At 47.4% G+C, this 16547-nt stretch overlaps 1 protein-coding gene across 1 annotated transcript in view; it reads right to left on the reverse strand.

The window, feature by feature from the left end:
• Positions 1-2097: 2097 nt before the first annotated feature.
• Positions 2098-16547, reverse strand: part of LOC142566649 (homeobox protein SAX-1-like) — a 30257-nt gene continuing 15807 nt past the window's right edge. The window contains exon 3 of the mRNA XM_075677484.1: positions 2098-2278. Within this exon, the coding sequence (XP_075533599.1) occupies positions 2098-2278 (181 nt within the window). The remainder of the gene's footprint in view (positions 2279-16547) is intronic.

Genomic DNA, 16547 nt, shown 5'->3' on the forward strand with positions numbered 1-16547 from the left:
GGACGCAACGACGACTTCCCTGGAGGAAGCTTCTCGACGGCTCTGAACTGTTTCAAGCATAATTGGAACATTAGATTTTTTAAATTTCGCTCAACATTAGTATTCGTTCTAAGAGTTCGTAGAATGGACTCTACTTCTTAATGAAATCCCCTGCAAACTCGGTTAGTGCATGCTACATTTGTTTTGTATTTTGTATCTTATGCCTTTATCTCCATAGTACAAAAAGTTGTATGTGCTACGGATGTGCATCTGTCTGGCCTGACTCCCTCTACGGAAGTAAGGTGACAGCTGGTGGGTCGCTACAGTCAAGACCTAGTTTAGTTTCCTGAGTGCCTAGGGCCCGCCAAAAGATTGTAATGCCTGTGCCGCTAATCTATGTTCCGGCGGTGCAGGCAAACGTTCGCTAAAATGTAGCTCGTCATGCACATGCACGCTCTCGTTGCCTGAATCCTGCTCGGTGCACTTTTCGGTTGATGTCAACAATTGTAAATTTAATTTTTGCCTATTGTCCAAAACTGCTTGCTTACTGCAAGCTATCAATTCCCTTTCAATCTGACATCCCTGCTTTTCAACCTCTGGCGCCGTACAAAGTGCGATCTCCACGTTCTCGGAAACGTTCCTAACACATCTAACCCCTTTTCCCTATTGCCTCGGGATCCCTGCACCACATTTCTGCAGTACGTCAAACACTTCACCCTCAATACCGTTATGATCCCTTCCTATATTGCATCCCACACGTGTTCCTAAGCCTTCGCTGCCACTGCCCCGACCTGTCGGCCTGGAAGCGCGCTAATCTTGACTTGTTCGTCTGCACCTATTCGCTATTCTGTCACGCGTGCAACTGTGTGCATGTTGGAACACCTCACAACGTGAACTCCCCTCCTCGTTGCCTGAAGTTGTAGCTGAGGCCAAAAGCCCCCCCACCCCTTCCCTGTCTCAGCATCAACCTTCGTTTTGTTCGCGGTTGCCGGTGCCGGCACTTCAATGGTAACCCCTTCGTGAATATCACTGACGTATCCGTGAGGGCCTTCTTGCATGGCTTGTAGAATAAAATACAGTTGTCTACTTCTAACTCACAAAATAAGAAAGAAACGGAAGAGCTTGAAGAAAAAGCAGAGTGGCCGTGTAACTTAAGACGTCTAAATACCAAATATACAAAGAAGCAACTCAAAGGCGTAGCACTGGCGCACTGCTCCAGCTCCGCTGGGAAGATACGTCCATTTCCGTCGACGCCACTAGAGATGGTGATGAGGGCAGCGCACCATCTAGCTGCAGCATGTGTTCAAGGAACCAAAGGACACACTAATACCTCGTCGTGCGCAAACGTGCTATGCTTTCATTTCTTTCTGCTATAAAATGGGCAAACATAAATGTAGCAACACATATTTTACCATACTAAAAGACTACTCCGACTCTTAATGCACCATGTATGAGTGTTTTCAACGGTTGCTGCAACTATAAACGCTTCACGAAGAGGTTTATCTAAAGTAGATATCGGGGGATATAGAAAAAACACAGATCAGTTGAGTCCCGTATGTGATCTCATAGATGACTGTTGCCATTAGAGAAATTGCCACGAATGGTTAGTGTGCCATGGGTTCGATCTATCCGTGCTCCGATGAGTGCGATGGTCGGCCGCATGGCTGACAACGTGACGTGTTGTATTTTATTGTCTTTTTTTGAGGTTTGATTGGGTTCTTAGTAACGGACTTCACTGGACGTCTGAGGCTGCGTAGAATAGGGCGAATTCTATTTGCGCAGTGAGTCGACTGATAACTGAGTCGGAGCTATGCAACCAGTGAACCTCTAGGTCCTGTGCTGTTTGTGTCCATCATATGCTGCACATCCATGCGACCGGTTCTTTCATGTAAGACATACTTGGAGGCAACCAAAGCACAGCTTTCTCGAACAGGTGCAACATCAGTTTATTCGACCGTAGTAATAAATTACATGAATTACGATACAGCTCTCAGCGACAGAGATTTGTATTTATGGGGTGGTGGGCATTCGGTCGAGTCACGACGCGCGACGTATGCGTATAGGTATGTGGTGCAACATCGCGGCTTGTTTGTCGTGAAGGGTTGTCCAGTCTACGTCCTAAAATCCAGCCACGAACATGCCTCCGAGGTATCCATGCTTGGCGAGGCAATGTTCACCTCCGGTGGTCAGCAGGTCGAGGTAAACGCCGGCGGCCGCAGGGTTTGCCAGCTGAGCGGCATCCGGGTCCGGTCGACGAAGCTGCTCAGCTTTCATCTGGCTCTGCCGCTTCCACTTGGTCCTGTGCACAAACAACGTAAAAACTGTCCGAAGTCGTACTCAGTACAAATGCTTCTCGGCAGCCAGCACAAGGGAGTGCAGCGCAGTATAGTTTGGTCAACACATGTTGTTTGGTTAGAAAGATTATCATGGCCGCAAACGTTGGGGTGCGCCAAAGAACACGAGGAAAACGCAAGGACAATTCACCTTCTGATAGTCGTGGTGACCTTGTTAGTCCCTCATGTTCTCTGGCACCGTTTGCGAATATATTGATTGCATGTACACCTATTAAAACATGTGGTTTCTTGTACAATACTAGGGCAGGCCGAGATTTCAAAGTGTGCTGATGTTTTAGTCGTCATGAACCACAATAGGTATTAAAAATGAGCATAGTTAAATCGGTGTGAAGCAAAGCTTTCGCTGCTTGTGCAAGCATGGGTTGTGCAAAAGTCATGTTAATAAAGAAAATGATTGTTCTGAAAGTGAACGTTCGATTGGTGTTATGTCACGGAATCTTTCATTCTGGCAGTGGTGACAGCGGCAGAAGGACTTGCCCAATTCTTCGGGTATTTCTACTTTTTTGAGGCTGGTGAAAACTGTTTTGCTGTTTGCCGAGTAGCACTCGCTAGCCTTTTTTTTAATTGCTGCCAGTGTGCTGCTAGTACGTCTTTTCTTTTTGGTGTTGACTTGTCAAATTTGACTTGTCGAAAGTGGCTGTTTATTATGCCCTCTGAAAAGAATGATGTGTGCCTGGCCTGCAACGAAGCGCTCCCAGTGACCCTCTTATGAACCCAAAATGTTCTTCTCCAAATCAAAAAGGAAGTGCTCGAGATAGTATCCCAACATGGGGCACATATCCTCTTGACCCTTGACATAAAAGGCGCTTTTGACAATGTTAGACATCAGGCGGGTTCGCTGAACTCAAGTGCGGCCATCGAACCTACGAATACGTCAAGACCCTCCTTACCAATGGCACTGTGACGATAGGGCAGGGCACATTTCGATCTTCGTCACTAAGCGTCCCCAACAAAGGAACCCCGCAGGGGTTCCTCGCTGCATTTCTCCCCGCTGCATTTCAATGTAGTTACGATAAGCTTCGCACGCAAACTCCAACAAATTGAGGGCGTCTAGCATGCGCTTTTTGCCGATGACATCTTGCTATGGGCCACAGAAGGCTCCCTCGGAGAAAAGAGACCAAGCTCCAACAAGCTGCCACCTACGTGGAGGACTATGTACGTGAATGTGGCCTGGCCTGCTCCACAGAAAAGTCGGAGCTCATCCACATCTGGCACGGAAAGAGCAATGAACCCAACACCCAAGATCCCGGCAATCGAGTACGCATTATAGTGGCCGGCTAAGAAGCCGCGCAGAAGACTTTCCTACGCATTCTGAGCATGTGGGTGCAGTCGAACCGCCAGAATAACCACACCCTCACCACCTTTCGCACCACCACTCTACAGGTCGCTCGTATGACTGCGCGTCACCACCCGTCGCCACGGCATGCGAGAGGAGGATACACTGAAACTTGTCCGCAGCCTCGTCGTCAGCAGAGTAACCTACAGCCTCCGCTATCAGCTTCTCACAAAAGGGGAGCAAGGCCACGTAGACGCCCTGCTACGACGGGCGTACAAGGCGGTCCTAAAGCTCCCTCTCGGAAACCTCAACAACAAACTCTTAAGCTTTGGCGTCCCTAAACCGTTTGAAGAGTTAAGGTAAGCACAACTAGCCTCTCAACTCTCCCGACTCACACAGACTACCACTGGGAGAGACCTGCTACAACGCCTTGGGCATGTGGGCTCCCTTCGAGACATGGCCAAACAATAATATATTCTGCCCAACCTCCGGACCAACTAAAGGGTAGCCCCCATACCCTGTAATATGGACCCGCAACTTCATCACAGGCGACGGGAGGCTCAAGTAGAAGCTCTTCGTAAAAACTACTCAAACAGGATCAATACAACATATGTGGATGCAGAGCTGTATACTGGTAATCGCAATAGAGCTGTAGGCACAGTGGTCGATCATCATCTTCGCGAAATCAGCAACGCATCCATTCGCTGCACCTCCATCACGGAGGCTGAAGAAGCAGCCATCGCATTAGCCATTCCACGGCAACAACCAGAGACAGTCGCTCAGCATCCTTATGGATTCTCAGGCGGCCCGCCGAAATTTCCTGCATGGGCGAGTTGGCCGAGCCGCAACGAGTATTCCCTTGGCGCACCAGATCCTACCGACCCCCTAGATACAAGAAATCCCCCCATCCGGCATACTATAATACGGACGTCGGGTCAAATGGGAGTGGAACGGAACCGGGAGGCAGACACGGTTGCTCGAGGATACACAACAGACTGAGCACTCCGCGATCCTGCCCCGCAGGAGCCTACCTCAGTACCGTGCGACATCGCGGCCGTGTTAAGTTACTACAAAGGACTCAGGCGGATCTACTTCCCTCCGCATAAAAAACTAAAGGAGGAGGCTGTCCGCTGGCGCTTAATGCAGAATGGCACATACCCCAACTTACACATTCTTAATAAAATGCACCCAATGGTCTACCCCGCGCGTTGCCCATGGTGCTCTGAAAAGTCAACACTTTTACACACCATCTGGACTTGCCGGGCCATCCTCGGACTGTCCCCTATAGACCAAGCGAGTGTGGAGCCGTGGGAGGAGCTGCGGACCAGCGAGAGCCTTGACGATGAACTCAGTTTGATCGACAGGGCACGCAGAGCGGCCACTGCCTGCGGCGCCCTGGACTGAGGGCAGCCACCTCCGCTTGAATGGGACTCATGAAACAAGTGGGCCCCACACCACAAACCCCATTTATTCCTTCAAATAAATGTTCCTTGCTCTCTCTTTTCGAGTGAGCGGGTTCGTGAAATACACGGTATTTGATTTTGCCGTTGAGTGAGGTAGTTCGCTGACGTTGAGGTGGACTTTGAGAACGGAAGGTTTATTTACGTTATGTACAGGATTATGAACAGGTAAAATAACAGTAAACGTTCATCGACGTCGTCGGGGCCACGTCACTTTGTGCGTTAGGGCCACGTCACTTTCCGCCAATCGTCGAGGCCGTGCAGGTGTCCTCGTTTTCCTCCACTTGTAGGGCCCGTGCTAGCAGCGTCATATTCCGATGCTGAGAAATGGTTCGGATCTAACAACGGGTTGTAATCATAGTTAGCGCACAGGCAAATGCTCTGACATGACAAAGACGATGTTAAAATCAAAGAAAGATTCGTTAAACGATTCATGGAAGTGCTCTACTTGCAACACAGAAGGATACGTGGAGGCAACGCTAAGAAATCAAGATGGGTAAACCACTTTTGCCAACATTATCACTAACTTGACAAACAGCGAAACCCAGCCTTCGAATACGCGAACACAAAAGCAGAGAAAAAACAACCAGACATGCTGGGTCAGAGGTTGCCTTTAGAATGTGTCATTCACCGATGTTCTTTGTTTTTTATGTTCTTTTTGTGACTGCCTGGTTTTCTATGTCGCAAGAGCGTGGTGATTTTCTTTTCGACCCCAAGTGTTTCATTAAACTCTGTTGCTAGACCCGGCGTGTGTGGTTGTTTTTTCTTTCCTATCGTGTACGCGTCTTCGAAGGCTGGTTTCGTTGTTTGTCAAACTAAGTACCAACAGGCCCAAGACCAGGCTCTTCTATATTTTAACGAAGCTTGAGTCACTTGGGTCCTTTCAGAGACAGTTGGCAACATTAAATCTTCTATTGTCATGATGTCTTCTAAATAGGACGAAATTCTTACACTTATGAAGAGGCAAGACCAGGATCATAAGCAGCTCCACAGATGAGTTGAACAAATTGAAAGGAAGAACGATACCTCAGTTATTGCTGAGATTCGTGCAGCTGTTGACAAGCTGGAAAGGCGAGGAAGATGCCTGAAGCTTCAATTCATGGACGTCCCAAAACAGATGAGGAACTATTAAGTAAGGTTATTGAAGTTTCCAAGGCGATTAGTGTGCTTAGTCGTATAGGAGCACTGCACAGGTTTCCCACGAAGAAAGGCAAGGAGGTGAGTATTATAATCCATTTCCTGACTCAGAGAGTGATAACTGGCTTTCCAAAAGAAAGACACTCGCGGCGAAGAATTCATCCTTGTTCATGGCTGAGAACTTGTCTAATGAAACCAGGAAACTAATCTTTGCAACAAAACAGTGGGCAAAGCCAAATGGATATTAGTACGCTGGTGCAGAAATGGGAAGGTTTTCTTACGTCAAACAGATGGGTGCTCTGTTCCTGTGATCAAGCTAGTGGACGACCTTGGAAGTCTGGTACAGCTATTTATTGGTTGGTGCTCGTAGATTTTTTTATTCTTCACAGCCATTTATAATTTTTCTCTTTCTCCGCCTGATTATATTATTCTGCGCGCAGGATGCCTTCTGTTGGCTCCTACATTTCTCCACTTCAATATGCAGTCGGCGCAAAACAAATACGATGAGTTGTGTTTTCTGAATCGAATGAATATTGCATTCATCGCTATTATGTTGACAGAAGTATGGTTTGAAAATGATAATGCGTTTCATCCTGAGGGGCACTGCGGTATTTTTTTCTAATAGGGAAACAAAAAGAGCTGGTGTTGTTTCCTTATATTTGACTCAAAAGAATTAGGAATACATCGACGAGTCTTCTCGGTCTGCGCCTGAAGCAGTTTTGTGAAATCGGGAAGCATTATGCGTGTTGTTCTGTACAGAACCGCTGATGGTTGCGACCGCTGATGGTTGTAAAGCGTAGAAGACGCCACACTTGTAGAAAATGATCGACGAAAAGAATAAACTGTACAGCACATTACTGAAAAATGGAAGTCTGGGTGCATTACAGGGATTTAATAATAGAGAAATCTTCTAAACAAAACACTTCGAAACGCTAAACGTGAAGACTTGTCTGACATGCTTGATAGTATGAAGGATAGCGAACATTTATGGCAGCAGCTTTCTTGAGTAATCTTTTCTCGGAATTCGACAACTCATTTGAAAACAAAATTTTAAACGAGAAAAATGCTAGGAAATGTTTTTCAAGACAATTTCACCTCTCTTCCTCAATGTTCCCGCAATCCTCGTAAGACTATTTGATGCCTCCTTCCAGGTCACCAATTTTTTTTAACTCCAACAGGCAATAGCGAATATTTAACACATTCACGGCTCCTAAACAAACCAGATGTAAAGACACTGATCGTATAAAAATCCGACCAGTAATAATATTCCTTTACATTATCATGCCTTGAATAATCCCTGTTTATAATCTTGTTTAAAGTACCAGTATACTTACTCAGAAAAATAAGATAGCGAAATCAATAGTCGTGTTTAAAAGCGGAGTTATAAATAATCCTGGAAAGAAAGGACCCATAACTATTTTGCCGCTGTTTTCTAAGCCAGTAGAAAAGATGATTCACTCAGGACTCTGCTTTCTCTATAAAAATTCACTTAAGATTTCAACATACTTGTCGATGTCAATTTTCCCTTCTTCTACCCATGGAATTCCGCAGAACAAATTTGCTGTATTCATTGTCCTATTGTTTCCAGTAGTCGATAATTCACTCTCGTGCTGCGATCTGCTTCATCCTAATTACCTCCATGTTGGACCCATTGCCCCTGAAAAGCTTTGATCCCGGCTTCAAATCTCGGACCAGGATAAGTTTTCCCTCAAATACGAAGCTTTGTTCCAGAGAAACCCGTGTGGGTTTTGTAGCTTCGTGCTACATACGTGGCGATGTCAATTTACCCTTTTATGAGCCTTCCTCTACCTATGGGATTACGCAGAACAGATTTGCCGTTTTCATTATTTGTCTTCACGCTGCGATCTGCTACCCTTCTGTTTAGCTCACACGTTGGAGCAACCGCCACTGAAAGGCTTTGGTACCGGGTTCAAATCTCAGACCCGGATACACTTTTACTCGAATACGAAGCTTTGTTGCAAAGAAACCTGTGAAGATTTCCTTTATAGCTTCGTGATACACACGTCTCGATGTCATTTTTTTCATTCATGCCCCTTCCTCTACCTTGTGGTATTCCGAAGAGATTTGCTGTATTCATTGTCCTGGTGTTTCCAATTCTCAATTGTTCGCCGTGGCGCTGCTATCTGCTTCTCTCCTAATTACCTCACATGTTGGAGCGACCGCCCCTGAAAGGCTTTGATCCCGGGTTTGAATCTGGGACCAGATAAACTTTTCCTCAAATATGAAGCTTTGTTCCAGAGAAGGCCTTGTGGGTTTCCTTCGTAGCGTCGTGCAACAGGGTAGATGTCAATTTTTCTTTCATGACCCTTCCGCTACCTCCTGCTCTTCCGCAGAACACATCTGCCGTATTCATTGTCCTTGTCATTCGCGTTGTCGATTATGCGCCCTCGCGCTACAATCTGCTTGCCACTTGTTTGGCTCCCATGTTGGAGCGGCCACCCCTGAAAGGCTTTGATTTCGGGTTCGAATCTCGGACAGGTAAATTTTTCTTGAAATACGATGCTTTCATTTCATTTTATTTATTATCACCTTAAGGGCTCGAAGTCATTTCACAAGGGGGGCCAATAGAAACACGTGTAAGAGTGGTTATGTACAAAAGAAACCTGTGTGTTCAAAAGAAACCCGTGAGAGATTCCTTCGCAGCGTCGTGCGACAGGGTAGATGTCAATTTTTATTTCGTGACCGTTCCTGTATCGTGTGTAGATTTGCCATAATTAATATCCTTGTTTTCCTAGTGGTCGATTATTCGCCCTCGCACTGCCATCTGTTAGCCTCTTGTTTAGCAGCATGTTGGAGCGACCGCCCCTTAAAGGCTTTGGTCCGGAGTTCGAATCTCGGACAAGGATAAATTTCTCCTCAAATACTATGCTTTGTTCCTGAGAAACCCGTGTATGCTTTCTCTGTAGCTTCGTGCTAGATATGGGACGATATCAATTTTTCCTTCTATGAGTCTTCCTCGGCCCATGGAATTCTGCAGAACTGATTTGCCGCATTCATTGTCCTTCTATTTCGAGATGTTGATTATTTGCCCTCGCGCTGCTATGTGCTTGCCTCCTGATTAGCTCACATGTTGGAACGAATGCCCCTGAAAAGCTTTGGTCCCGGGTTAGAATCTCGGGCCAGGGTAAATTTTTCCCATAATACGATGACTTGTTCCAGAGAAACACATCAGGGTTTCCTTCGTAGCATCGTGGTACATACGTGTCGATGTCTACGTTTCTTTCATGAGCCTTCCTCTACTCATGAAATTCCGCAGAACAGATTTGCCATAATCAGTGTGCTTGTGCTTGGAATTGTCGATTGCTCGCCCTCGCGCTGCGATCTCTTACCCTCTTGTTCAGCTACCATGTTGGAGCGACCGCCCTTGAGAGACATGATCCCGGGATTGAATCTCGGATCAGGATAAATTTTTCCTGAAATGCGAAGCTTTGTTCCTGAAAATCCGTGTAGCTTTCCTTTGTAGCTTCGTGCTACATATGTGTCGCAGTCTATATTTCTTTCATGAACCTTTCTCAACCTTGTGGTATTCCGTAGAACTGATTTGCCGTATTCGTTGTCCTCGTGTTTGGATTTGTCGATTACTCACCCTCGCGCTGCGATCTCCTAGCCTCGTCTTTAGATACAATGTTGGAGCGATTGGCCCTGAAAGGCTCTGGTCCCATGTTCGAATCCCGGACAGGGATAAATTTTTCCCCAAATAAATTTTCCCCAAAGCTTTGTTCCTGAGAAGGCCATGTAGGTTGCCTTTATAGCTTCTTGCTACATACGTGTCCATGTCGATTTTTATTTCATGAGTCTTCCTCTACCTATGGGATTCTGCAGAAGCGATTTGCCATATTCGATGTCCTTGTGTTTGGAGTTGTCGATTACTCGCCCTCACGTTGCGATCTCCTAGCCTCCTGTTTAACTTTCATGTTGGAGCGACCGCCTCTGAAAGGCTTGATCCCGGGTTTGAATCTTTGACAAGGATAATCTTTCCTTAAATACGAAGCTCTGTTCCTCAGAAACCCGTGTAGGTTTCCTTAGAAACTTCGTGCAACATACGCGTCCATGTCAATTTTTCTTTCATGAGCTTTCCTCAACCCATGGAATGCCACAGCACTTATTTTCCATATTCAACCTCCTTGTGTTTAGAGTTGTTGATTACTCGCCCTCGCGCTGCGATCTCCTTGCTTTTTATTTAGCTACCGTGTTGGAGCGACTGCCCCTGAAAGGCTTTGGTTCCGGGTTGGAATCTCGGGCCAGGATAAATTTTTTTATTAACTTGAAATTTTCTTTCTAAAAACCCATGTGGGTTTCCTTTGTGGCGTCGTGCTACCTACGTGTAGATGTCAGTTTTTATTTTCATCAGCCTTCCTCTGCATTGTCGTACTCGGCGGAAATGATTTGCCATGTTCATTGTTGTTGTGTTGCGAGTTATCTATTAATTCTGGCTTGCGCTGCGATCTGCTAGTCTCCTGTTTGGTTCAGATGGTGGAGCGACCGGCCCTGAAAGGCGCTGGTGCCAGGAATTGAGCCTAGCAGCAGGATAAAGTTTTTCTCAACTATCAAGCTTTGTTTCTCAGAAGCCCCTGTGGGTTTCCTTTCTAGTTTCATGCTACACAGGTGTCGATGTCATTTTTAACAGCGGAGCTGTTAAGGGGCTCGCCATGTCCGTTGGGCGCGGTTGTTAACGCTCGTTTGTCACGCCTGGACAAGGTTCCCGCTAGGCCGATAGATGGTGCCACTACCACAGCGACTGTGCGCGAAAGGGCGCGCTGCTCAGAACCAGCCTAAAGTCCCTTGATAATTTGAAAGTACCGCCATTCTTTAAACTCTGCCACCGCCACGCGACTACCTCGCCTTTTGCGCGTCCCCCCGCGGCAACCAGTTTTGCCACCGTTTTTCTGCCCTACGATTGCTCTCCCTGCCATTGCCTTTGGAAGCGCGCGGATCTTGCGTTTTCCTTGTGTTTTTCTTTTTCGTTCGAGCCATTTTTCTCCTCAAACTGGCTGGCTTGGTGCTTTAGCTCGGCGTAGTGAACGTTGTACGCTGTTTCCTGCTCTATGTGTTAGCGCTGTGCCGTGCTGTTGCGTATATAACTGCAGCAAAAAGCCTGAAGATGGTTGTGCCGTTTTTTATGATACCGCAAGGAAAGCGTGACGGCTTGTGCAGGAAGCAGTGGCTGCATAACATTGGCCGAAAGAATTTTGTTCCGACAAAGAACAGCGTTGTTTGCGAGGTGAGGCGTCTTTCTTATTGCTCGTAGCAAAGCATACCGTAATGCAGCATTTTCTTCATTCTTTCGGCCTGCTCACCAGCATTTTTGCTGCGGCAGTTTGTACGTTACATAAAAAATTACCGACGATTACGTTACTTCCTAATGCGAAATTTGAGCGCAGCAAATAAGCTGTTTCACCTTTTCCATAGATTGAGGCAAAGAAATCGAGCAACACATGTATGCGCTATCACAGAATTTTTTTTTTATTTTTCACACGTATTCCTTTAACAAAAAGCGGCAATTTCGGCTCGGGCGGTGCACATATACAGATCCGCCGCCACCGATCTGGCTCTCTGATTGCCACCGCACAGGGGTTGCATTGGAGGAGGAGCGAAGAAAGGAATTAAGTTCGAGCCGGCGCTTTGACAACCGGAGACTCGCAGGAAGAGGGGGGAGGGGGGCGGCGTGTACACCCAGCGGCAAACGATGGGGACAGAAGCGCGCGCAGCAAGCGGACAACACGATAAAGGGAAGAGGGAAGAGATAGCAGCGACTGACTGATGCCGCTGACGCCGATAGTGAGTCAACCCCAGCTGCGGAGTTGGTTTCAGGGACAACGCCGCCGATGCCGACACAAACAATATGATACCCTCGCTTCCGCAGCGCTAAGAACCAGGTCTAGCCGTGGGAAGGTGGTCACGTATTCGTCGACGTGCCGGGGCCTACGTGAAATAACCGGCGCGTCGGCAACTGAAGAGCACCCTATCCGCCACACAAGAACAGGGGGGGGACCCTTTCCTCCTCTTTCTGCATGGCGGCGACGGTGTTCTATGCAGTCACGTTATCTTGACTCTCTAGCGGCGTCAGCGGCATCCAGCGGTATCAGTCGGTCGCTGCTAGCGCTGGGGGGATGAAAGGGGGGCGGAGCTGGTTACGAGGCCGACGACAACGCCGACGACGACGCGAAACCCAGGAACGGACGCCAAAGAGCTGCGCTCTAAAATGCGATTGTCCTCAGTATACTTAATATTCTGTGGCGGCTCCATAACGTCGCACGTCGCCAACTGTTATTCAGCCAGAAACGCAGCACTATAGATTCTGATTTACGCTGTGTGCATTATGTGCGAAGATACAGCCTCTCGATTGCACTTTTCGCGATTGTTAGGATCCGCTGCCTGCTTTACTGAAAATTGAAATAGCCGCTTGTAGAGGAGCTATTATTTCGAGCTTACGTCGACCTGTGCGTCAGTCAGATACATTGAATTCGAGCCCTGAAAAAATTAGTGGCAAGTATAGCCGTGAGTACCCGGGGTATTGCAGGTGATGAGCGCCAGCGAGTCCACATTGCGTTTTTTCAAGTTTTAAGGCGACAACCTTTAGATCTCAATGTTTCAAGGCGGCGTTGTGAACCGAAAATATCACATGACCTAAGGAAAGCGAGTAGAGGCGACCCAAAGCATTTCCACCTCTGTATAAGGGAATGATTAGCCAAGTTAACTAATGATTCATTAGGGATTTAATAAGGGTGAATTAGGGGTGATTAAGGTGGATTAGCGTGTATTAAGGATGATTAAGCTTGATTAGAGTGTATTAAGGTATATTAAGGTGCATGAATAAGGATTAAGATGTATGAGAGAGGATTAAGGTGAATTAGGCTTGATTAAGGAGTATTAAGAGCGATTAGGGTGGATTAGGGTGTATTAGGGAGGATTAAAGTGAATGAACAAGGGTTAAGGAGGATTAGGGTGGATTAAGGTTGATGAAAGAGTATTAAGGTTGTAAAGCATACTGCAATAAACCGTAATCCATGCTAATCCTTCATCCACCTCAATCGGCCTTAATCCTCTTTAATGTACCTTAATCTACCCTAATTCACCATAATCAACCTTCATCCTCCTTCATCGACCTTAGTCCACCCTAACCCTCTTTCATTCACTTAAGCCACGATAATTATCCTTAATGCACCCTAATTCAACTTCATCGACTTTAATCCACCCTAATCTCCCTCAATGCGCCTTAATCCTCCTTAATCCAGCCTAATCCTCTTTCATTCACTTTATTCCGCCCTAGTCCACCCTAACAATCCTTAATGCACCTTGATCCACCTTCATCGACCTTAATCCACCATAATCCTTCTTAATGTACCTTAATCCTCCTTAATCCACCCGAATCCTCCTCTATTCACCTTAATCCACGATAATTCTCCTTAATGCGCCATAATCCACCTTCATCGACTTTCATCCACCCTAAGCCTCCTTCATTCACTTCAATCCACTATAGTCCGCCATAACCCTCCTTAATTCACCCTAATCCACCTTCATCGACCTTAATTCACCCTAATCCTCCTTATTCCACCCTAGCGTTCATTGACTTAATCACTCTAATCCCCCATAGTCCTCCCTAATACACCTTCATTCACCTTAATTCACCTTCATCGACATTAATCTACCTTAATACTCATTATTACACCTTAATTCATCTTTATCGAATCACTATTACATCATTACTTTGCTAATCAGTAATCATCCCTTATACACGGCTGCACATGCTCTGGTTCGCTTCCGGCCTTCCTTCTGTCATGTGATCTTTTTTGTAGCTTGGAACGCGACCTTGAAACAGAGATCTAAGGCTTTCACTTAATAAGCCACACACAAATGGATGTGCCACAAGCAATACTAGATCAGACGCACAAAGTAAAGCATGTCATCATGTGGCAGAAAAATTGTCTGGAGTATAGAACTCGCCTCAAAGCTCCTTCTACATCAGTATAGCCCGTTCATACGGCTTTAATAAAATACCAACCTCCTCACAAACGTTGCCTTCAGCATTATCGATGCTGTTATCCGCATTTTTCGATATTTTCAACACCACTGGGGCACGCAAATTGGCCCAAAATAACACGCCTCCATAGAATGCTGCGGCCTGTCCGCTGGAGCCCAGGAGAAAAAGCGTGCCGTGCGCAGCCGACGGGCGAGGAAAACCGAGGAGGAAAGCGCCGCGAGGAGGAGAGTGTCGCTAGTTTCAAATTATCAAGGAGCTTTAAGCGAGCCACAGCGCGCGGCACGTGGTGGGAGAGGAGGAGGGGCGATGAAAGGGGTATATAAGAGATGGCGCGCCCATCAGAGGGCCTTCCGCGCCGTGGACACCAAATGGTTAGTAGGTCACAGTGCACTCACCCGGTAAACTCTAGCCCGTACCCGCTCCGGAAACAACGGACGCTGAATGGACAAGAACGGCACCGAGAGCGGCGCTGCTGCGCCGGCGTTGAGAGCGCCTCATGCGAAGCAAAATTCTATTAGCGGGTGGTACCCCTCTCCCACCTCTCGTTCGCACCGCCTTGATTGCCTCCTGCACTGCGCGTGTTTGGGCACGTTTCGTGCCGCGCGCGGTGTGTGCCTACGTGTGTGTGCGTGGACATTTCATTCGAAGGGCGATGTACAAGCTGTTTCACATTTAGGGGGAAACTCAGAGCGCATTGCATCGCGATGCGGCGAGAGCTTGAGTCAGGCGGCGGCAGCAGCTCGCGCAGGTGCTCGAGGGGCGGGATCTTGAACGGCGTCGTCTGCTACGGCGGCGCGCACTGGTCGCATTGTCGGGAATCGTTCTAGTGTCAGTTACAGAGCGCCGATCTCATCGTTACTGCGTGAAATGAGCCGGTATTCTTTACTAAGCGTTGTGCAACGCCCACTGATACGCCTCGAAGGTAAGTTCATCGCTGCAGGGCAGTCATAGACGACATACTGATTCCATACATTCTTGACGGACAGTTTCTGGAAGGCGACCATATATTCTAACGCGATAGGTCACCGATCCGCACTGCTCGTGTTGTGCAAGATCTGCTGGAAGAGCGCGCAGTCACTCTCTTGGAGTGGCCGCCTCAATCTCTGGGCGCCAATATCATATAAAATGCCTGGGGCTCGTTGAAAGTATCGCTGCCGCACCATCCCCTCTATCAGTCGCCCAAGGATAGGCTTCGATCCACCATCGTCAGCGAGTGAGACGTGCTGCGAATGAACACATCCCTGATCAAGTCATTCTACACTTCTCTGCCTTCCAGGATGAGCGCTGTCATCGCTGCCGCTGGGGACATGGAGAGATACTAACTGAAGTCCCGAGCGTGACGTGTCCAATTCCCCGCCGGTGGGCAGGGTCTGTCTGGTGTAGTGAACGATTGTCGAGAAAAATCACTTCCAGCTCATTGTCTTAACCTAAAACATTCCTTTAATCGTATCCGTTTGTTTCATCGTGTTCGACTCCCATAGTTATCATTGTTGAGTGATTTGTTTTCTTTTCGTGTCAAACAAAGGCTGAGCACGTTGCGCGCACATCTTGGTGCATCTTGTCGCTGTTTATTACGGTAGCACACACAGTGAAGAAATATACGTGCACGCGCTCAGTACCCCGGCCTTTCGAAAGAACAAACGAAGCATGGTGTCAAAAGAAGTTTGTGGAACTCCATTATCGCCAACGAAGGCTCAGAGTTTGGCGACGCACAATGTTTAGTAAAGAATATCAGCTGAGTTCCCGCAGTACCGATGAAATCGGTGCACTGCCCCTGACAGCAGCACGCTTCCCGACAATGCGGACAGCGCGCGCCGCCGCAGCAGACGACGCAGATCACGACACCGCCCCTCGAGCGTCGGCGCCTGCTTGAGCTGCTGCCGCCGCACGACTCCATTGCTTGCCGCATCGCGATGCAATACGTTCCGAGTTTTCCCCTAAGTGTGAAACAGACTGTATACGCTTCTATTTGCCTTTAAGAAGATCGGTACACTTGACGATTGTTTTCATGGCTGCAATGCGGCGAAAGGGCTGCGTCTGCTTAACCATGTAAGTGACGCTGAGCAGGTAATTGGAAACGACATCGTATGTACCGCCGGAAAAATCGTCAGCACATACGATGCGGCACATACATACGGCACATACGAGCTAAAGTCATTTTTGCAGATTCTCACAATATGTTTGCTACAAATCCGTGCTGTCGCTGATGGAGACAACGGCCTTCCATCGACACTGTGCGGAAATAAACAAAATATATCGCTGCATAGCACATTTACGATATGCGCACACAACTTTACCTAGTACGTCCCCTACAATATGGAATAGAGGCAGCAATGTAG

Source organism: Dermacentor variabilis, unplaced genomic scaffold (assembly GCF_050947875.1).
Source record: "Dermacentor variabilis isolate Ectoservices unplaced genomic scaffold, ASM5094787v1 scaffold_13, whole genome shotgun sequence".
Lineage (NCBI taxonomy): Eukaryota > Metazoa > Arthropoda > Arachnida > Ixodida > Ixodidae > Dermacentor > Dermacentor variabilis.